This window comes from Larimichthys crocea, chromosome VI (genome assembly GCF_000972845.2).
Source record: "Larimichthys crocea isolate SSNF chromosome VI, L_crocea_2.0, whole genome shotgun sequence".
Taxonomy (NCBI): Eukaryota; Metazoa; Chordata; class Actinopteri; family Sciaenidae; genus Larimichthys; species Larimichthys crocea.
The window spans coordinates 20,442,849-20,465,997 of record NC_040016.1 but is presented as its reverse complement, the minus strand read 5'-3'; the positions used below and the strand labels follow the sequence as shown (position 1 = coordinate 20,465,997).

At 42.8% G+C, this 23,149-nt stretch overlaps 1 protein-coding gene across 7 annotated transcripts in view; it reads right to left on the bottom strand.

Annotated features, from left to right (window-relative positions):
* chd6 (chromodomain helicase DNA binding protein 6) overlaps positions 1 to 23,149 on the bottom strand; it is a 110,851-nt gene that overhangs the window by 44,687 nt on the left and 43,015 nt on the right. For all 7 annotated transcript variants that reach the window (XM_027279691.1, XM_027279690.1, XM_027279689.1 and 4 more), the window contains exons 3-12: positions 21,868 to 22,495; positions 19,568 to 19,691; positions 11,826 to 11,979; positions 11,052 to 11,201; positions 10,612 to 10,677; positions 10,025 to 10,086; positions 6,649 to 6,766; positions 4,704 to 4,790; positions 4,425 to 4,562; positions 2,500 to 2,621 (exon numbers count right to left, since the gene is read on the bottom strand). In XM_027279691.1, the coding sequence (XP_027135492.1) occupies positions 2,500 to 2,621; positions 4,425 to 4,562; positions 4,704 to 4,790; positions 6,649 to 6,766; positions 10,025 to 10,086; positions 10,612 to 10,677; positions 11,052 to 11,201; positions 11,826 to 11,979; positions 19,568 to 19,691; positions 21,868 to 22,495 (1,649 nt within the window). The remainder of the gene's footprint in view (positions 1 to 2,499; positions 2,622 to 4,424; positions 4,563 to 4,703; positions 4,791 to 6,648; positions 6,767 to 10,024; positions 10,087 to 10,611; positions 10,678 to 11,051; positions 11,202 to 11,825; positions 11,980 to 19,567; positions 19,692 to 21,867; positions 22,496 to 23,149) is intronic.

Below are 23,149 nucleotides of genomic sequence, written 5' to 3'. Positions count from 1 at the left end.
ACTATGCGAGTAACATCTGGGGCAGGACAAAAACACATTATAGCAATTATAGCACATATTCAGTAACTCTACATATGAGACACATCACATGCAACCAGGGGGAGGGGGGTTTGAGGAGCCCAGTGCCGTCAGGCAGCCATCCCGGTCCTGCAGCCGTTGGTCGTAGTCCGCCTGGTCAGGCTGGGGGAACAAAGCGAAGAAGGCAGGGGGTGGGGCAGTGAAAGCTATCTGTATATGTTAGCATGTGTGCGCAGGCCTGGAGACGTGCCTCCCTGCACCGTAATCACGGAGTCTCAGTCCGCAGAGATGTTAAGGCGACGGCATGGCAGTTGCTGTGGAGACAGCCTCGATCAGGGTCACGGCAGAACAGTCAACAAGTGTCAGTGGGAGGTGGGGGAGGGGACATAGAGCGCTCGCTGCAGTGATCTTCTCGGGGTGGGGGTTGTTATTCCAGCAGCGGACTTGGCCAAGGTCCTGCAGGTGCACGGGGGAGTCAAGATAAGATTGGAATTTGTTTGGTCTGGGGCGAGTTGGCATTCTTTCGCTACGGGTCATCTCAGCCAGAATGGTCTTCCTGAACGATCCACTTGCCTTTGGTTCTCCACGATGTCGCCCATGTCCTGGTTGTTCTTGATGTTATCCATCGATCCTGTAATGGTGACCATGTTCTCTGTGATGGCTTCCATATTACGATTCAAAACTCTGATGTTATCCACATTCCGGTTTCAAGGTCTCCTTCTGATTCCTGACAGCTCTGCTCAGCGCTTCAACTCAACGGCAGCTTTCCTTGTAAACTACTTGTCTCTCATCTCTTATATAATCAACATGAGCTCTGGATTTGAGGCATGAGTGTAGGACTTTCAAGAGAAACACTTGTTTCTATATAATGCAATGTATGGTCAAATCTATTAGAAAACTACGTAAAGTGGAATTCTCCTTCATCCATGTAAGCACGTGGCTGCTATGATGAGTTCAATCCATCATCAAATCCACTTTTCTCGTTTGTTTTCAGGGTCTGTTTGTTCTTTTTGTAGCATGTTAAACTGTTCTCCAGTAATAGTAGTCACGAAAAAGATCCCATTGAAGCTAATATGAGGCCACATCAGTCATCGATAGAGTGAGTGCTAATTACAGTCTTTTTGCTGTGGCTTGACATTTGTTTGATGCACTGAAGAGAAATTTCTTACTAACTTTGGAAGCATTAACCTGACTTGACTGCTGAAGGCGAATAATAGCTTTCAGCTGCATTTTAAAAATGGATCTTGAATCAGGATTTGGGATTTTGTCCCCCATTCCGGCACTGAAATCACTTGGAAGTCGGACAAACACAGCAACGGGAACTCTTTCAAGTAATATCAACATCTGAAATACACGGTGAGCTCCGGTTGTGCACAGTCCTGGACACAAGTGGATCAAACCGAGCTACACAACACTGCTTGTTATTCCAGATAGGTCTGTTGGTGAGGTAACGTTAAACGACATTCGTTCTGCCATTCTACGATTTTTTTTTTGTGATTTTTGCGATCAAAAAAATTTGCGGCTTTTTTTTTTGATTTTTTTAATGCCTTTATTGAAGGACAGCTGAAGATAGACAGGAAGCAGGGGGCAGAGGAGGGGGAGTGACACGAGTAAATGGCCGTCTGATGCGGTTCGAAGGGGCCAGCTGCAGCGAGGACTTAGCCTCCACACGGGGCGGCCGCTTAACCCACTACGCTACCGACGCCCCATGTGGCCCTTTTTTGTTGTTTTCTTTACTTTTTTCATCAAAAGTCTAACACGGCTTATAAGACAAAACAACAGACAGACAGATTGAGAAACACTGTTTCCTTTTTTTAAATTGCCGGATATTGTTTTGCTCGGTCATTTTCCGATATATATGACGGCAGGTGGGACTTGTTAGTCGTCGCCATCACTAACTAACGTTCCCACGGCGGTGTGTGTGTGTGTGTGTGTTTCAAACAGGTGATGTGGAAGACACATCTATGGCAGAGCCGTTTAGTTGATCTATGGTGGAAAACACACGTGTGTCGTGGTTATTTTGCAATAATTGTGCGACATAGTAGGAAATATGCGGCATATTGCGATCGCAAAATCGCGAAAAACTGGAGGGACTGTTTAGTGTCAGTTTGCGTTCCGACAAAATGAACCGCGATGTCACTGTTCGGATTTTATTGTGATATTCATGATTGTGTTGAATTCCTTGAAGACAGACAAGGTTTTAAAACATATTCTGTATGTGCATTATGAGTTTTTGAGCTTTTAGAGGTCGAAGTTTCGGGCTGAAACAAAAGCAGGCGATAAAGTTACTGTCCATCCCAAGAAAACTGTTTAAACAGTAGAGGACAGTTAATGCAGCTGCAGAGAGGAGAGTGTTGTAGTTCAGTGGTAGTTTAACTGCACTTCTCATCATGGTTATGGTTGTTTTTTTAATGTTAATGCCAGTTTATTTGGAGTCTGTGTTTGTTCCGACTGGTGCCAGTGTTTGTGTGCAGCATTCACCTGTTGTACCAGTTGAACAGTAACCAGTTCATGCCCTCTAACTGGTATTCTCTGAGCTGGTTTCCGTTCCGGTAATCTCTGGAGCGCTCCAACTTCTGCCATTTTTCTGGAGGAGGACGCTCCTGCAACACACACACACACACACTTTATGTTATTCCATTGATGAGTGGTTTCAAAGCTTACCATTTCAATTTCAGCAACAAAAAGCAAACAGAATGTAAATGACAACATTTGCAACCATCCATCAGGCTGAAGTCTGTTTATTAAAAAGCTTTGATACCAACATTACTCATGGATATGATGTGAAAAGGTTTCTTTTTTCTGAATGTAATCATCCAACTATTATATACTATTTAGGTCTGCTGATGAATCAGAAGGGAGATGAATGACTTTCATGAAAGGTAAAAGAGAGTCTGTCTGATTTTGGAGGCTGAATGGACATGCCGTGGTGTAATGAGGGACACGATGAGTTTTTAATGAATAATTACTAATTTGCTCAGGTCTCATCTCCCACGAGTAGATGCAGAAAATTACTGATGTTTTAGTAGCAATTTTGTGTTCGGCATCCAGTGAAGTAAAAATGCACTGCTGGACTTGTCAGGAGACTGAAACCTCTCTGTTCTGCTCACATTAAAACGGCCTCTCCTTTTGTTGTCTGGGCTTCACAGTGATTCCCACCTTGAACGGCGAAGCGCAGATGTGAAGAGGATTGTGCCTCGCGGAACAGAAGACCGTTTGATTGTGAGGTAAAGTAAATAAAAAATAAAAAAAAGAAAGAAACCTCAATGTCACCTCCAAGAACTCAAACACAAAACCAGAACTTCGGCGTGAGAAGAAAGAAAAAGCTTGCGGCGCTGATTGCGTTTGCACCCATGAACACCGAAAAAAGGGAAAAACAAGTCCAAGACGGTGAATTTGAGGCAAAGTGGTCGTGAAGATGTGAGGAGGAAAGGTCGTCTGTTCTGCAGGGAGCACTGGAGATTAATTATATAAAGCCATGATGATGTGGTGGTGCTGTGCGGTGCTTTCATAAACTCAAAATGCAAAATGTTTTCTCCTCACTATTTATCTAACAGTCTGGTTCCAGACGTCTGAATCGCACACCCACACCTCCACAGGTCTGGTGAGCTTTAAAAAAGAAGCTATAGACTTTTGTTATAGACATTATTATTAATATTCTCCTTAAGAATAGAGACTTCATCCCGCTGCGCCAATGCCAGAAACATTACCACGAAAATGGAAACAACTGTGGGTGAAACAGACACGGTCTGTTTCAACTTAGAGAAATAAGAAGTCATAAATCAGTCTTAGCCCAGACCGCGGGGGCTTGGCTCGGGAACCAGAGGGTGCTGATGGACCAGAGATTGACAGACAGTCGTAAAATTTCCATCCTAATCTATTAGTACTGCTGATAGATTAGACATGAAGCCTATTAAACTGCATTTAATAAAACAAAGTCTGATATACAGAACTTACAGATCATGTATTTATAACGATGTGGAGAGAAAATACCGACCATGTGGTCAGTTTTCATGTCAACACACAATGAGGCAGATGAATATTTTTTACCAACTTGTTGCCACTTGCTTCCCCTAACGTATTAACCTCTGCTGGCTGAAGTAGACAAAGCATTCACAGGTGGTCTACATGTGGTTACTGACAGCGTTTCTTGTGAATCACTTCACGTTACGGTAAACTGCCCTCAGTGTTGGATGGACAGCGTTTAGATTTTAACATCATCATTAAAAAAAAAATCAGTCAGTGACAGGAAATATTCGGTTAATGCGACCTCCGCTGTGCCAGTTCAGAGCCGAGGTGCCTTTGAGCAAAGAACCGAGACCCTAAATGTTCGAATGTTCGAACTTCTCTGCTCTCTTCTTCTCTTCTTGCATTTCTACTTGCCTTCTAATTATGTTTCTACTCACCATGTGTCTGAGGTCTGCTGGCAGTTTCTGGATCTCTTCAAACTCCTTGATCTTCTCCGGGTCCAAGTCCTCCTGCAGCTCCCACGTCGCCTCCTCGTATGAGAGACTGCACCACTTTACAAGGTAATGGGTCACCTCCTACAACAACATATAGAAAGACATGGTGTGTTTCTGTGTGCCGCAGGATTAAGAGTGAACCACAACACCGAGGACTAATGACTGCTTTCACAGCAGACAAACACTGCTGTGACACTGTGTCTGTGTTTACACGATACATACCTCTCCCGTCTCGGTATCTGTGGTAACAGCCACCTCCAGCACTCTGTCCACCTCTATGTAGTCTGGGTTGAATAAGTCCTCATCGGGCTGGAAACGGGGACAGAGAGATCATTCATTATTAAACAGGGAACATTACATTCACAGTGCTCAAGTCTGATTCATTTCTTAGATCTGATTTCAATATCAGATTCCAGATTGAACTGGTCACGATCCTGAACTGACCCACGTCACATGCAGCACGCCGCCGTACGTAAATAAACACTGAGCTCTCTGAAGTCAGCGCTTACAGTTTCATTTGATGTGAAGTTGAAACCAGTGAGTTTATGAACATTTTTAATTATGGCTTTTTGTGGAGCGAAACCTTCTTTTTATTTACGGGGGTGTGTGTGTTACGATACGATCCCTGTAGCTTGTACAGAAATGTCACCCTAAATACTTCTGAGGTCTAAACACGTCCATCGTGACTGTCTCCGTGTTTGTATTCACCAAGTAGGGCTCCCACGATTAGTCACGATTATGTCGACGGACAAAATCGTCGACAACTAATTTAGTAGTCGACGCATCGTTTTTTGTTTTTTTTACTTTGCTTTACTCTCGAAACCGCGGCTGCAGCTTCCACTGTCGCCTTTCTGTCACATACACACACACCCCTACGCACATGCGCAGTAGTAGTAACCGGCGTCAGGCCTGACTGTACCGTAAATGATACCAAAACACAGACCCTCCAGGAATTCACGATGTTGCGATTTGCAACTTCAACGCAACTTCAGTGAATCCCCGTGAATTCAGGGCGGTGTTGCAATTTTAACCAATCACCGCGATTTTTCCGCAACTTCCGCGCAGTCTGCCCGGAGGATTCAACTCGGCGGGTCAGGGACGGCCGCTTGGTGCTGGAGGATCCCCTCGTGGGACCTCTCCCCGGCGCTGGCTGGCCTTCGCCGGGTGCATTTCCTCCGCGGCGGCTCTGGGTCGGCATGGAAACACTCAGGGGCGAAGGTGGCTCATGGCTCAGTCCGCGAGCTTTACAGTGGCCGCCCACCCGCCCCTTTCCGGGACAGTCAATTTACGCATGATCCGATTAGTCGACTAATCGAAAAAATAATCTGTGATTAGTCGACTATCAAAATAATCGTTTGTGGCAGCCCTATCACCAAGTGACTCCCGCCAACGCAGAATTGTGACGAGTGTCGATCCAGAGAGACATAAAATCATGGCAGTGCAGATTTGATGTGATTTGTGTTTGTGCAGTCGTTTAAAACAGATCTGAGTCACACGAGTAAAGAGAAAGAAGCCAGTGTGAATGAAGCCACAGTCTGAATGTAAAGACATGACTCTAAAAACATCAAAACCTGATGTCAGTCAGCATCAACGTCATTGGTTATTACATTTTGTATTTCCTTTTTTTAATTTACCAGTATAGTTCTGTTTCTGTTTTATCCTACTTTACTGCTAAAACCTCTGTTGTTTCATTCCCCTCTCATTATACCGACTGTAACCTGATGATTTAACCTATATATAGAAAATCGACTTGCTGTTTCTCAGTATCAAAGCCACGTGTTCAACAAACTGGCTGATTCCTGCTGGAGAGAGAGAACAGTGCTAATTTTTAATATTTGTTATGAAAAGACTTAAAATCACACAGACCAAATTATGCCTCCAACATCAGCCTGTTGCCTTGGTTACAGCATGTTCGAGTTAACCCTGTTGACCCTTACGGCACTTTAAAGACTTCGCAGCGACTCCGGATGAATGCGTTGTGAATCATCAAGCAGTATGGCCCATTCATTACACACCTGAGCTTCTCCTAATCACTTCCTGATGGACAAAAACGGCTCGGCTAATAGCTTCACAAGATTATTAAATACAAATGTGTCTGACTCAAAAAAGAGAAAAGATCAGTCTTTTATCCAGACGTGACGGTAAACAGTAAAGTACGAACAGGTACCTCGCTGAACAGGTGTTTCATCTGGGCCTGTTTGGTCCTGAAGCGTTTAATCTTCTGGTGGATTCTGGGATCTTTCTCCAGCTCCTCCAGAGTGGCCCACTTGCAGTGCAGGTAGGAACTGAAACGCAACAAAAGAATCAACACAGCTTTTATTTTGTGAAGCATACAGTGTGAATACTGTTCGCGTATAGCTTCATCATTTATATCTTTAAGTGTTTAACTGGTTATGAATGAGTCTCAATTCAATACTGATGCCTCTATAAGACCCACATCAACAAACAAGACTATCTGTATTTGTATATAGTTGCTTTCCACCAGGTCATACAGGAAAAATAAACAGAATTTTGCTGTGTCATAGCTAAAAAGACCAAAAAGTAATAACTAGAACACAGTAAAAGCAACAAGTTAAAGATCCGTGCTGTTAGCGGCACAGGGCAGAAGAGTTTGTAAACCTCACAGCCTCTGGCGAGAAGCTGCACTAGCTGTGTTGTTGTTCTGGCTGTTGTCTGAGGGGAGGAGGGGGTGAATAGTTTGTATGCTGGGTGGGTGGGATCCTTCATGATGCATGACCCTCTGCTTCTGCACCTGCCGACATAAATGTCCTCCAAGGAAGGGAGGTTGCTGCCGCAGAACGGTTCCCCATAGCAGACAGTGATGGAGGATGTCAGTACGCTCTCCACCACAGCAAAAAGAGGTCAGGTCAGCAGGGCTGAGGCTGGCCCGGTTCAGCCTCCTCAAAAAGCACAGGCGTCGGCGGGCCTTCTTTATGATGCTGAGATTGTTTTTGCTTTGCACAGGTTCTTCCACCTCCTGCCTGTAAACACACTCATCGTTGTTGGTCCAACCACACTCCGTGTCATCTGCAAACTTCATTATATGATCGCTCAGGTCCCTTGCAGAGCAATCATATGTGAGTACAGCAGGAGGCTCAGGACACATCCCTGTGGGGAGCCTGTATTGAGTGTGATGGTGGAAGATGAGACGGCATGTATCTTAACAGACTGAGGGCCCGTTTGTCAAAAAACTCCAGGAGCCAGTTGCAGAGAGATGGATTTAGTCAGAGCAGCTTCAAATCGATGAAACAAGCTGGGCGGACACGCTACCACTTTTGTCCACATGGGTCCCCAGAATCGACACAAAATGAAACTTCCTGAAGGGGAATCTGGTGGATCCAAAATGAATCATGTATAAAAACCACAATGCAGCGATGACGCAAACCAACGAATCTGATCCTGATCTGACAGAAGTCAGAGAACGAGAGATTTGGGATCAGTAAACGCGTCAGGAATGATGACGATGACGCCGTTTGTGTCGCCCTGCGCTGCATCCCACAGACCGCTCAGGCAATGATTTTTATCTTCGTGCACAACGGGGAACAATGATGGTTGTCTGGCTCTGTGATATATCTACCGACGAAAAATTCCCTAATCGTTAGTCGCTGGGAAAGAAAGCAGAACAAATGTTGTTACTATGGCTACGGTTTGATATGCGCGATCTAATCCATAAACTGCAATCTATAAATGGACAAATATAAATGTCAGTGCAGTGTTCAGGGATTGTACACAGCGCCGTTACTGAACTGCCAACGATGCGACTACTTATATATTTGATAATGCATTATGGATAATGATGATTTTCACACTACAAACATTCTTAAGGCCGCTTCCCTGTAACTTTATAATTTGTGAATACATTATTCTAAATAAAGACGTGGGAAAGTAAAGCGTTTCATGACCACTCTGTTTGATTTAACTCAAGCAAACTCTTTATGTTTTATTCATCAACCCAGAGAATACATTTATCATAATAATGACAGTATCTGTGTAGGGCCTTTCCCAAAGATACAAAGTGCTGGAACAAACAGGGGGACGTCTCCAGAGATCCTCAGACTGTCTGGAAAAAGCTGAGTCTCGGTGAGAGGATGAAAAACTCTCGGCTCTGCTCCGGCAGCCGCTGCCGAGGAGCGTTTTACTGACTCTGGAGAACACACCGCTGCTAAAAACGCCGCCCGCGTGTGCAAAGTCAACTACCCTGAGACAAATCAATGTCATAAAAACTATTAACTAAGCAGCTCTAACAAAGTCAAGACACTCGTTTAATATTTCCATCAATCACGAGGGCGACTTTAAACACCTCTGAGGCTGCACATGTTACATCGTCATGTAAGTCTCTGTAATCAGGCAGCTCAGTGATTAAAACCAAAGAAGCAGCTCCGTGGGTCTCCGTCTTTCTTCTCTCTCGGTGTTTCTATGTTGTCTCAGGGTGTCAAGCCTGGTGAGCATGGGTTCCTCTCCATTTGTGCTTGGTACACAAAAATGGCACTTAGCACTAATCCGATCTGAAGCTGATAAAAAAACCATTTGATTATCGGCTATCTGAGATGAGAAATAGGCAATACGGTAACTGAATCTGCCTAGTTTAGCGGTTTCGTGAGCCAGTGTCACTCTTGATATTCTTACCCTCAACATCTCACTATCTAACTATGGAAGAATTATCCTATCTTTATTCAAGAGCGCACATTTTCAGTTTGAAAGCATGATTTCTCCTTCTCGTGCTCAGATTTTGTGCTCGTGCTCAGATTTCTGCTGCTTTCTTTCAAAATGTGTGCTCTGACTCAAAACATCACATGCTTGTGCTCACATTTCTTCTGCTTGGACACAAACATTTCGCTCGCTGTCCTGTGCGCGCTCAAATTTTTTCTGCTCGCGCTCAAAACAGCACGTCCCCTCAGGTCGAAGCGTCTGCTCAGACTGAAGGATGTCCCGCCCTGCGCTTAAATTAGTGTGTTTCACCAGCCAATAGGGAGACAGCTAGAGTCTGGCCCAATCTTGGGTGTGTTCCTTCACCTTCTTCCTTGAATCGTCACCTATTTAAGACGCCAGCTTATTTATGTATAATTAATCTTAAATAATCCTAAAAAGAGTTATCCTCGTTCAGATATCGTATGATTCTATTTATCGTAGATTGTTTCTAAGTTTATATCAGCGGGATGTTTCATATACTATATCCAACTGTCCGCAGGGGTGGGCATGGCGCAATCTGTGCTTGGAACAATGGCCCTAGAGCCAGCAAATGAACAGGAAGCTCTGGGTGAAGGCAACATGCTCATTTACATACAGTATATAACTTTGCATATACTACCCACATTGTCTTGATACAAAGCTGCTTAGGAACGAGCAGAGTTTCCTTTCAGTGCTGGTACTGGATTGCATTACTTTGAGAGGTAGTGTGTAACTGGGGCGACCTGGTTCACCTGGTCTGAACAGGTGGGCAGTGGGTGTCAACAGAACACACAATTACACAAGCAGTGAACCGACATCAAGCGAGCACCAGCTAAATGTCAGCACATGCACAAACGTAACAAAGAGGGACTTACAAATTCCTGTACTTGACATAAAACTCTTCTGTCTCCTCAGCTTGGTCCTCTGACGATGAAGTCTAGGGAAGGAGATTTTAGAACGATGGAAAAACAAACAACATAATACGTTTATAATCTCCAAAAAATTCATTTATTTATTCGTGAAATCGTGTGTCTGTTTAGCGGTGTTTGTGTGTGACTAAATCCTGACTTTGGCGTTGTTTCACAGCCACCAACAGTGTACTTGAAAGCTAACAGGGGACATTTTATAGGACATGCTTTGAATCAGGCTAAAATCATGTTTCAAACACTCTGGGGGTCCATGCTCAATAGTGTCTCTGCTGGCTGGAGTGAACAATCTGACGACCCACTTCACACTCCCTCATTGTTTGAATGCCTTTCAGCATTAACCAGCACACTTAGTGAAGAGAGCAGTGTCCTGAAACGTGATTTGTTATGTTTTTGGAACAAAATATAACGGCTCAGCTTAAGTGGATTTCAAGCGTGACAGCGTATTAAAATAAACGGCAATCCAGAATGCAGGGGAGAAATTTGTACTCTAGAATAAAAAGTCAAATAAATGTGTGTGTTCTTTCTTTTTTTACCTCTTTCTTGGCTATTCTGACAGACAGAATTTTCTCAATGATATTGGCCTCGTCCTCAGGCGGTTCCTGGGGGGACAGAAAGACAGAAAAGATGAGCAGACTACAACGACGAAGGTCGGTTTGTGTTCACACAGCAGGGAAAGGTATCAAAGACTTCACACTAAACACAGAAGGACCTCACAGAATCTTAAAGGTGGATCACGCAAAACCTTGCAGACGGAGTGTATCTGTTTGGCATACAAGAGGCAGCAAGACTTTGATTGTATTTGTCTTTAGCCGTGACATAACGAAAGTTTTGGTGTTGATTTTTGACAGACAGAGAAAACCAAGAAACTATTTCAAGGAAAGAACACTCTCACCACATTTGTGCATTTTAACACAAAAAGATTAGGAGGCATGTGAGGAGAAGAGAAGCTGAGGTAGTCTGTGTCCTTCCTCACCTCAGCCTGCCAAGCCAGCGCGGTGGCGTTGAGCGCCGAGATGCGTCCGGCTCCGAGAACTGCGATCGTCTCTCCGTCGTCGTCTACCACTTTAAAGTCCAAATCCTCGTTGTACTTCCTCCTCTTGACCTGACGGCCCGAACGCCTCTTCTGAAGAATAAAGAGGGAGGTAGATGATTAGAGAGGGGAAACAATAAGAGAGGACGGTGAGGTAGGAAAGGAAGAATTAAGAAGAATGAGCGTTAGGGATGATGCAGTGAGAGGGAAGGTGAGATGAGACTGGAAGAGGAAAAGAAGAGATATAAAGGTGAAAGAGTAGAAGTATGAGTGAGGAAGGACGTGAGGGAAGGAATCTCCTTTAACAAGAGAACAGCAGGTGTCCAACGTTGTTTATAAGGTGTTTGGTATCATAATGTTGATGTTTCACATTCCTGTATTGATGTTTTTTCCAACTACTGCTGTAACGTATATAACATTATTAAAGGTCAGATTAATTATAAACACCTTGATGTCTTTGGGAAAGAGACACCTTGCCTTCTGCTTTAAGCCTACAAGAATTTTAAAGGCTCTAAAACCCCATCTGCTTCCTGTCACAAACAGGATGTTGCTAGTTGTCACAACACGTTGGCAAAGATTTAATTTATCCGATCGTGTAAAACTAAAGTCTCTAATTAGAGTTAAAATATCGCTCACAGCTCCTTTAACTGCACGTCTGACTCTTAATATAAATGCACAACAGTCGCTCCAGGGTCTGCAGTCCTTCTGTCCACTCACCGCGCTATCCAGCGGGTCTTGGCTGTCCTCTCCACCCATGTTGAGGGCTGACATTGAGGTAGTGTCATCACTCTCCGCCCCCTCCTGGACAGCCAGCTCCTGGTTTCTCCTCTTTCCCTTCTTCTTCTTCTCCACGGGCGCTGCGCCAGGATCTCTGAAAGGAGAGGAATCCTGATGAGTAATTAGCAGATCTAGGCAGCGTCTTCCCACCGAGCCCAGAGGCTGGAAAGTCTACTGTTCCCTGAGGATTTGTAGAGAGCTGCTCGAGACAGTTACATCAGGTACAAAGATTTTATCCTCGTTTTGTTCTAATCTTTCAAGGCGCTGTTATTTCCTGATCATGGAGACAGAGAACAACTGCTGGCCAATCAGAAAATAAAGAGCAGGGGAGCTGAATAAAAAAGCAAGACGTCTCCTGGTTTTAATCCATGGAGGTGGTGCAAGGACATATTTGCATACTTAATTACTATTTGACATTACGTTACCAAGTAACACAAGTGAGTATTTTGTTTGATTGTCGGAAAGTGGGTGTGATATAGTGAGCATGGAGAAAACAACATTTGAAGATTGTAGAGAACTGTACAAGAGGCCACAGCCACAACTGTGCACTTCTATAAAACAAGGTTTTGTCCAAACACACACACGACCTAAAATATCATCCAGTCTGAAGTAAAATACAGTATTATATGATGGGTGCAGTGATAATTTTGTCACCCATTTTTTAATTTAGTCTTGTGTCAAAGTTCATTCTTAGTCTTAGTCACTTTTAGTCTTTCACAAATCATTTTTGTTCGTCATATTTGAGTCGACTAAAAGTCTCAAAATTTTAGTCTAGTTTTAGTCAAAATATTTTAGTCTTTTTCTATTTATTTCAGTTCACTTGTGTTCCACAACTAACATATTGATTAAATATAAATACCCCTATACCTTATTGATTGGCATGAAACGACCCGGCCAGGCCTGTTTTGATTGAAAGCTTTGTAGAGCCCGAACCCGTTTGCAGCCCGGCGTTATTCAAATGTGCGCGTATGGCATATCAGTCAAGAATGAGTCGAAACGCATCACATGATCGCTCATTTACCGCGCAAGTCATAACGCAATATAATGGAAATGGGACCACACGTCCAGCATGATCTCGCTGTCTGTCCATACGCCGTGTTTCTCCTGCATGCGGTTTGTTTTCAAGCAAGAGGATCTCAAACGTGTGGCTGTGACGTTGCTACAGTAAAAGAAGTGCTGGCACAAACACATGACAGCAGGACTGGATGCTGCTTTTTGTCTTATATAGTCGACGAAAACAAGGAGGACGTTTTCGTTCAGTTTTTATTTCTTGCATGACATTTTCGTCTCGTTTTTAATTCGTCAACAAAAACGCACATTGGCACATTTTTCGTCGTTTTTTGGAACATTGTATCGTCTCGTCATCGCCTCGTCTTAGTCAAAGGGAAAAAGGCTCAACGAACATATTTCGTCTCGAAAAAGGCTCAACGAACATATTTCGTCTCGTATGACGTAACACTGGATGGGTGATTTATGTACAAAGGATCCAGGATTAGTCCGACATGTTCTAACATGTTACAGAAAAAAGTAGAGGGATTCTGATATGCCAGGAGGTATCAGGACTAATCAACTATTGGCTCAACGGAAGCGAAGCAGGGTCCAAAACTATGAACACACAAATCTGTTCCCTGACTGGCTGAGTCATGAAGATACAGCATTTGGTCAGGTGAGTATTGGAGTTTCCCCACTGACCAACATTCTATGTACTGCTGTTGTCCAGAATCTATGAGTACTGGCAAAAGTTCATCGCCAGTCTCAATCGTGAAGCACTGAAAAACTTTCAGGCTTTGTTCAGTCTGCAGGCAAATAACTTTTGTTTTTCAAATCAGATCTGTCCGCACTGTTATTTGCAGGTGATGAGATCGTATTTGTGTGTCTAGACATCACCAAGTTGTATGTGTTGCTGTGGTAACGGTAGTCATCAGTAACTAGATAATGCTGGGAACGCAGCTTTACAATGTGGAAACATACGAAATGGAAATCCTGTAATCATGCCCCATCCAAAGTGCCAGAAAACTATTTATTTCAGCATCTGTCCACAAACTGTTGTTCTCGTTTGTAGAAATCTGATTGGAATCGTATTCTATATATTTTAAAAAAAAGCCTTTTCAAGCTTTATTTTGATAGAGACAGCTGAAGAGTGACAGAAAATGTGGGGAGAGAGAGAGAGAGAGATGGGGAATGACATGCGGGAAAGAGCTGCAGGTCGGATTCGAACCCTGGACTTTCACAGCGAAGGATCGAGCCTTCGCACATCGCATTTTAAAATCACCTCCAAATGTGTCGATTTGGAAAAAAATGTTGTGGGCTAGCAGACTGAACAAGTTTATGCACAACTAACTACCACTTCAGTCTCATCTTGAGTACAAGTTGGACTGAGCCCAGGCTATGAGCTCACATCAGTGTGCATCATGTGTGCAGAGATGGCACAGAGTCCGTACAGTACCTGATATTCACCATGAGGGACTGACAGCACAGTCCAAAAACAGTCCAGAGAAAGCAGCTCTTGGTATACCCAGAGGCACGAGAGAGAGAGCGCTCAGTTAACGCACCCCAAAATAACAATCGGTCGGACGAAACACTCGATACAGAGTGAGCCACAGAAAAACGAGACGGCATCCCATGGAGAGAGGCGAATCAAAGGGCAGGGGTGTGTGAAGGGGTAATTAGGGGAATAAGTTCTCGTTTATAAGTGGAACGTTTTGTAACTTTTTGTTTTTTTTACTCAAACAAAGCTTAACCGTGACTTTATTACTTGGACCACTACAGAAAACATTTCATTCAGACACTACTGCTCACCACACACCATCCAGCCATGTACGAGGTTTCCACCTTAGTCCTGTTATTGCATTTCAATCTGTCTCTATAAATGTGTGTGGGTGTGTGTGTGAACACATTCAGCTCTCCGCTGAATGGAAAGAAGTGTGAAAGTGACAGTGACACAAAGCTACATCTACATCACATGAGCTCCTCTCCCGGTGTTTTGTCAATTCATGCTCCTCTTATGCAGGAGACCCACATACTACACTACATATATTACTACTGTCATTATTGCTGCCATGTCTCCATTACAGTTTGTAGTTAGTTTATGATTTGCTGCCGCTGTGCAGCTGTGTCTCTCTGTCTCTATCACAGGTTCCACTGCTACTGTAATCATTTTATCAGTCATTGTAATTGTACAATATGTTTGTGTTGATTTGTTCTGTACACGTCCTGGGAGAGGGATCCCTCCTCTGCGGCTCTTCCACCTTTTTTCTCTGTTGCAAGTTTTTCCTCACTCGAATCGAGGCTCTAAGGACAGAGGGTGTCACTCCCTATACAGATTGTAAAGCCTCAGAGGAAAATGTACTTTGTGACTTTGGGCTCTACGAATAAAATCTGATTTGATTTGATACTGTACGACTCTTTGTCGCACATGCAATCGACCCACGCTTGATCTCATTAATGAGACGGCTGTTGCTGATGTTTCTCACCAGGAGAATAAGAGACTGCACTTCCACTCACACCACGGCTATGCCAGAGCAGAACACATATAAACAATTACATCATATAAAAAAAACTATTTGCCATGAACTTTCTTTCTTTCATTCTCACCACCTCGCCTTAAAAAAACAGACCTGAAACTAGCAAGACCCCTTACTTATTAAAACAGTGTCTTTTCTTCCAGAATAAATTCGTATTCATATATACAGCGACCGATATTTTGATTAAAAATGAGATGACGGTGAAAACCTGAAACACATTAAGCATTAATGTTTAATGTCCAAGTGGCAATTAATGTCTAAAACCACATTTTGGGTTAATGGTTACACACATCAATGGCTCTCGCTTTCACATATTCATATAAAGCCAGCAGCACGATTATTCATTTTGTAGCTGATATACAGATACAGTACAGACACAAATAAAAGAGTAATTAAAAAAAGTTGGTGAGATTGGAAAACCTTAGTCACCTCACCTCACCTATAGTTTTTTTTATGTTTTGGGCTTTTTGTTTGTTTTTTTTCTACCCTCTTTCTTTTCATAAAGTCATTTGAGTGAATAAATAAACTTCTTTTTCTGTTTTATTGTTTCTAATTGTATACCAGTATTGTTCATTTCTTTGCTGGTCCTTACTTGTTATCTGTTTTCAGTCAGCTTCTGCTACAACAAGAGAGATAACAGTTAGTTTCTACTTTCAGATTTATGAAATACTTCATGTACGCAGTTACGGCAGTGCACAATAAAAGTCCAGAATAAATTTAATGTTTTGATACATGGATATACTTTAGATTTCATCTGTTAGGCATTACTGTTATGTTAATGTGCAGAGAAATACGATTCATTTGAGACCATAAATCCAAAATCATACCTGCCAGGTTGTGTAGAGTAAGATTAAGATTCTTACTTCCTATTGAGATTCTCAATGTGTTTTTCGGGCCACGGACCCCTTAAAGATCGAGAATTTACAGCCCGTGTGTGTAAGTTCACTTCTATAGTGCAGAGACTGTGGAGGCCTTCACCTCCCACCATGTAGGAAGGAGCTACCACAGGTCCTTCATTCCAACAGCTGTCAGACTCTCTAACACCAGCATGACTTCATGAACTCTTTCCATATATTTCTAATACACAAGTCATTTCTTATCCAGCTTGTGTGTACGAGCTGCTGTGACAAGTGAAGCTCCCCGATGTAGGAACTTAAATCTGAAACCTGTTCACAGATCTTCTGGCTGCTACGGACCCCTACTTGCTTCTTTAGATTATATATATATATATTATATATTTGGCAGGTTAATATCAGGAATCACTAATTAACCCCAGCTGACTTGTTAGTTCCCTCTGCTACTGAATACAGAGCGTAAGCGTCGATCCTTTAGAAGTCATATCCTCAAAAATGAAGCTGGCACGTGAAGAGAAGAGAGCGACTGTATTGGAAACTGTGGTTGGAGGGGCACAAAGAGGATTCTCTTGCCCCAGTTAAAGTATTTTCTCTTTCTTCCTCTCTCTCTCTCCACACCACTGAAATGATCAGCGAGAAAAGACAAAGTGGCATATTCAGATTAAGTTAAAGCTGCGCCACATGAGCGTGTTCGAATCTTCTCGTGCCATCCAAACAAAACATGACCTGGTAACAGCGTCCGACCTGGAAATGACCCAGAGTCGGTGACGTCGTCCTCGTCCTTTCTCTCCATCTTTATTTATGGACTTCCTCTCGCTCGGTCTTATCTTTTCTTTCCTATCATTACACCTCTGTAGCTTTTCATCTTTTCTCATCCTCGCTGAACCCTTCTTCTTCTTCGTCTTCCTCTTTCGAGAAGCGATTGTGATCTCTCTTCTCTCCATTACATTTCTCTTCTTCTTCTTCTTCTCTCCCCCTCACACTCATCTGCAACTTTTCTCTCTATCCATCTCTCATCTGTCTGCTGTTTCCTTTCTTAACCTCACATCAGTGACTCATCTCTTCTCTCTTCCACCACTTTTTCACACTATTTCTAACATATTTCCCTTTATCCTCTTTGCACATTTTCAGTCGTAAAACTCCACTTATGTCTCTCTGCTTCCACCGGAGAATATGAACTTTCTTTCTTTCACACTCTTCCACACTATAGTACCAAAACTCTGTCCCAACTTTGTTCCCTCTCTTGATCAAGTCACCCAGAAGTCTATTTCCCATGCTGAATCACAATTTACGTCATTCATCTACAACAAAAGGAAGTCGGGATGTCTGCTTATCCCACACATTATAATATGCTTATGATCACAATCAATGGTCTCAGTTTTCAGATATTTTCTGGGTTTAATGTTTATTTCCACCTGCCAGGACAAGCAAGAGGGTCAGAAATCTACATGCTCAAAGTCCATTTTTACTTGGCCTGATACATGTTGCTTTATTTATTAGCAGTCAAATAACAACAGAGTTTGCCAGAAACATGAAACCTTGCTCTTTCGCCCACGTCCTCTAAACTAAACTGTTTTCAGGATCATTGAAATGCTCGCTCGAGCTCAAACTCATGTAACTCTCAACAGAGATTAAAAGAAGATTTACTTGGCATCCATGGCATCTTAATCTTTATCGTCAACTCAGAGACATATACGAAATCTAATCTACTGACTTAAACAGATTCAGCTTGAACATCAAATATATATCTCGAGGAATGAGGCAAAATCTAACAAGTGAAACAACAAATGAAGTCTGTGTTGCTACAAACATCTTCGATCTCGATCTTTGTTCTGACTTCACAACATCATAAAGAGCCTTCAGCTGCTCTGCAAGAGGTTTGAGAAAAAAGACAGAAACTGGAACAATTCGGCGAGGACAGAAGGAAGAAAACAAACCAAGTAAAAGGTTCAGATCAACACAGACAAGGACAGGAGAGTCATCAAAAGAGATCTTTTCTGTCTTCTCCGAAACATTGTAAAACAATAAAAATAAAGATGATAAACAGCATGTCAGCGTGTCTGTTTCTGGTGAAATTATGGATCCCACGAGGGTTCAAAGCAGGGCACAACAGAAGGCCGAGTTTAGGCACGAGATTTTATTATATGAAATTATAGCTCCTCACAGCTCAAGGTCATGTTTTCATGTAGCTTGTTTTACAACCAAATTCCTCCAGGCACGAATGCGACACGTTCTGCGTGCGCCGCGGCTGCCGGAGCTAATCGCGGACGATCTAAGTCAATGTTTCGGGATTATCCCAGAAGCGGCAGTTTCACTTTTGACGGACGCCGCAAGCAGCCTGCGTCGATCTGCACAGAGCGGCTCGAGCTGGCTGAAAGTCAGACATGCATAGTAATTTTAAAATAAAATCTTCTATAAACTTCCAATCATAAAAACTTAAAGGCACATAAAGCAGAAAAATGACCAAATCGGAGCGAGTTATCTGGCGGGAAAAACGCTTCTGGTGGCGTTTAAAGTCACATGGAGAATGAACCACGACAGCATTGTGGCCGTGGCGTGACAGAGACGTGCCGGTGTGGTTACATAGTTAGTCAACTAAACATCCACTAAGATATTAAAGTTATATGACAAAACAAGCACCAAACCTTCACATTTGCACAGCTGGAGGTAGTATTGATACATTTGTGGGATTACAGTTAGAATAAATGCATCTACGTCAAATATATACACTATGTATATCTTAGCTTGAAGGAGGGAAGGTTAACGAGTTTAAGACATACATATTGTGTATGAGCGGCTTTAATAACTGAACAGGAAGCTCCTCTCAGTTCCTCTCCGTTAGAGTAGCCCTCGTCTATGTGTTCGTTCATCCATCACACGAAGTATCTCAGATCCAATTTCCAAAAACTGGTGAGCCAATTAATTCTTGCACATTTCCAAAATTACAAAACCCCAAGCTTCGTTCTAGCAGCTCATTTTGCTCAGGTCTGAATAAAACTCCTTTTTTTTCCCCCCATCTCATCTTCTCCGACTTCCCAATAAAGCAAAAAAAAAAAAAAGCCAAACTACAGCCTTTAAGTGAAATATTTGTTACCAAGCTGCCCAGAGAAGAACTGCATAATTTGTCGTGGATGACAGGTTTAGTGCCGCCTTGCTTTTTCCTGCTTGCCTTACTTCATCAGTGTCCCCCCTTCTTGGATTTTTCAAGCTCAGCCTCTTTCACTTTTTCCTCTTTCTTCTAAATTCTTATAAATCGCTCTCTCTCTCTTCCCATGCATAGCCAGCCAGAGTCAGAGTATCTCACCTGGGTTTGCGGCCCCTCTGTTTTGGCGCTGAGGGGACCGGGGTCTTGCTGTTGGCCCGGCCATTGTTCTTGCCATGGACCTGCCCTTGGACCTTAGAGAGGTGGCCGGGAGTAGGAGGAGGTGCTGTTGGAGGAGAGGGGAGTGATAAACATGAGGGCATGAGTGAGTCCTAACCGAAAAGTTGTACATAGAGTCCTAGAAAATGAAGATGAAATAAAGATTTGAAGACTCGTTTTCGAGTGGGGCTGGAGCCTGTCCCAGCTGGCATTGGGCGAGAGGCAGGGTACACCTTGGACAAGACACCAGATCATCAAAAACGCATAGAAACAAACAACCATTCACACCTACGTCTGGGCAGAACATGCAAACTCCCCACAGAAAGGCCCCTTTTCTTGCAGCTCCATACCGGCCAACACTGGAGCACTGACAAAGACAGTAATACAGGGATGTTTTCCAGAGAAAACTTTAAATATCTCCTATCTTTTAGAGGAATTCCACTTTATTTACATTTTTGTTTGTCCCTGTAGAGAGTACAGGCGTGCTCTGTTCCTGTTTCGAAATGGATTTCTGCCGTGTCCACTGGACTAAAAGAAATGTATTAGAGAGAGAGGCTTGCAGGCACGTAGGAGAGAGAATGCATTACGGAGAAGACTGCATTTTGTTTCTTCGAAAACTGAAGGAAAACTATTGGAAGAATGCCTGTTACTATGCAACGCTGATATAACCTGAAACATCAAAGAAGCCTTTCTATGATCGCTCACAATTTAATGAACCGAAGAAATTGCACTGCTAAATAATATTTTTCTTTACATTGTAAAGATTTAAAGAATTGTTGCTATTAAAGATTAATTGTGTTTCTTTATGTTCTCTATGTTCTCACATGTTTTGCCATCTGCAAAGTCTTTTTCTTTTCTTCCAGCTTTAGAAGAGCACCCACTCACATTTATGCGCACACACATACACAAGCACCCAAACTTAGTCTTAATTAAATCCAACAATCCCATTATGATAAGATTAATTTACCCCCGACATGTGTGATCATGATTCAAGGACATTTGACAACAGAGCAGTCGTCATCTGTGCCGTCCAATTAGTGCTGAAATGTTCCAGCGTCAGAGCTCGGTGCGAGACTAAGCTTTGGACTTTTTTTTTTCTTTGGTTTCTGACTCAGCAGAAAAAGGAGACACAAACACAAACACACACACACACATCTGATGTACTACCGAAAGTTAATCTGAATTTAATTTAAGGTTTTTAATTTAATGTAGGATTTAAAAGGCTCAACCTGGTTTAGAGACATTTGAGGTTACGATAAACTTTGTTACCATCAAATGACTGAAGTGCTCTGGCTGTATTTAAAAAGGAATTTACACTGATACCACTGTCAGTCATTCAGATTAAATATTATTACTGAAACAAGACATCCAAACTGCTTTGTCTTTGTTGAATATGAATAATTCAAAATGGATAATTGATGTGAAAATCCCTTTAATACTCGGGATGTCATGATATCCTGAGTATTAACCTTTAAAAACAGATGATTATTTTCATCATTTATTTGTTTTTTAATTAATGGAATAATTGATTTATTCAAATTGCAGGGAAAATGTCAAAGATAATGCAAAATAGAAGGTTATAAAACAGAGAAATGTTGTAAACCGTCTATGGAACCAGTCATCGTCATTCTGTGCTTCATACATGACACAAACAATCGTAAAGACTTTTTCCTTTGTGCTCCAACAGTTGAGCGAGCCTCAGTCAGGACCTTGGTCAGCCTTGAGCATTCTGAAAGACTCACTCTAAAACATATACTACTGTATTATTATATATAGGTGATTAAACACTAAAAAAACATTAGACTCATTATTTCTTTTATTGTTTCTTTTATCTTTCTATTGTCTACTTCATGTTTTTCATTGTGTTTCTATTGTGTTATTTATTTTGTTGAACAGCACTTTGAAAACCTTGTGTTTTCTAAAAATTGTGCTATATAAATAAAGTGGACTGGATCATATTTCTACTATTGGTTAAATTTGGTTATCTATTCAACATATACCAGGTAGCATGAAGCATAGCTGAGTACAGGAAAGAAATAAGTGACTGTTACTGTAGCAGGGTGCAAACTGGAGTTCTTACAAAGGGGCAATTAATCAATTTTGAAGATTGTTATCACTTTTACTGCCAATCAACTAATGAATTGATCAGCTAATGGGTTCAACACAGCCTAAAAATAAACACAGACCATGCAAAACATCAGCACAAAGACAGCGCACACACTCCGTCGACTGTAAGTGTGTACCTTGATTCGTGGGTACAGGAGGTAGGACTTTGACCTTCGGTTTCCTCCCTCTTTTGCCGGGTACCTTAACAGGCACCTGAGCTGGTACGGGGGCCACTGCCGATTTCCCTCCTGCCACATTCTTCAGCTCTTTCCTGCCCTCCTTCCCCTTGGTCCTACGCTCCTTCCGCTCCCTGCCTTCCTTGGGTTCCTTGGGTTCCTTGCTCTTCCTCAGTGTAACCACCGTCGTCGCCTCCTTCTCCTCCTTTCGTTTCTTTGGTTTGCTGCTTTCCCTTTCCCCGCCCTCCCCTCCTCCTTTCTCCCGCTCTCTCTTGTCCTTTTTCTTTCGTTTCTTCTTCACCCTGCCTCCTCCTCCTCCATCGTCCTCCTCGCTCAGGGAGGACGGAGGTCGCGGGGCTCCTCCGGAGTGCTTAGAGGCGTGGGCCCCGGCCACTGTGCAGTGATTGGACGTCGCCGTGCTGCCCACGGGGGTGAGGAGGCGGAGCTGGTCCTTGGGGCCCACGACCAGGTGTCCCCGCGGGATTGTGGGAACTGTGGTTTGTGCGTTGCTGTTTTGGTCCGAGGCAGAGGAGGAGGCTGCTGCAGCGGAGGCCGGAGGTGGCGTGTGCTTCAGGAGACCAGTGAACATCTGGAATAGAAATATTAATCATTATCATATTGTTCATTTATTCCTACTGTTGTTGAGCTACTGTCGATGAACACACAGATGTTTCACATTGAGATCTTAAGTTGTTGAACACCGATCAAAATAATGACGGTGGATGAAAGCAGCATTTAGGTGACAGAGAGAAACTCAGCGAGAGTGACACAGCTGTGACACAACCTTGTTGTTGTACTGACGGAATTAACGTTAATGGAAATTTTCTGTGTGAGTCACTACACCAGTAGTTCCACCTACGCTCAATGGTTTTTTTTACTTTTTAAACTTGACCATGATAACATTTTATCGTTTGTACCGTACGTTATTTCAATAGCAGCTTCAGTGATGTTATTAACGTGGTATTCTTTTTATTCGACATCTTCACATTGACAAAAAATCCAGCAACTATGTGTTCCATGAAAAGAGTCACTCGTGCTCTCTCTGGAGCCCTTTGGCATCTTTCAGTGAATCGTTTTGGTTTGAACATTCATCTCTCACTTCAACTTCCGTGTTCAGCTGCAGCATGTGGCGATCATTCATCATTATTAGCATTATTATCATACATTAGCTATTGAATATGCTTGAGCATTTAGTGGCTAAAGAACCAGACCAATGTATACCAACGAGACAGATAATTTTACT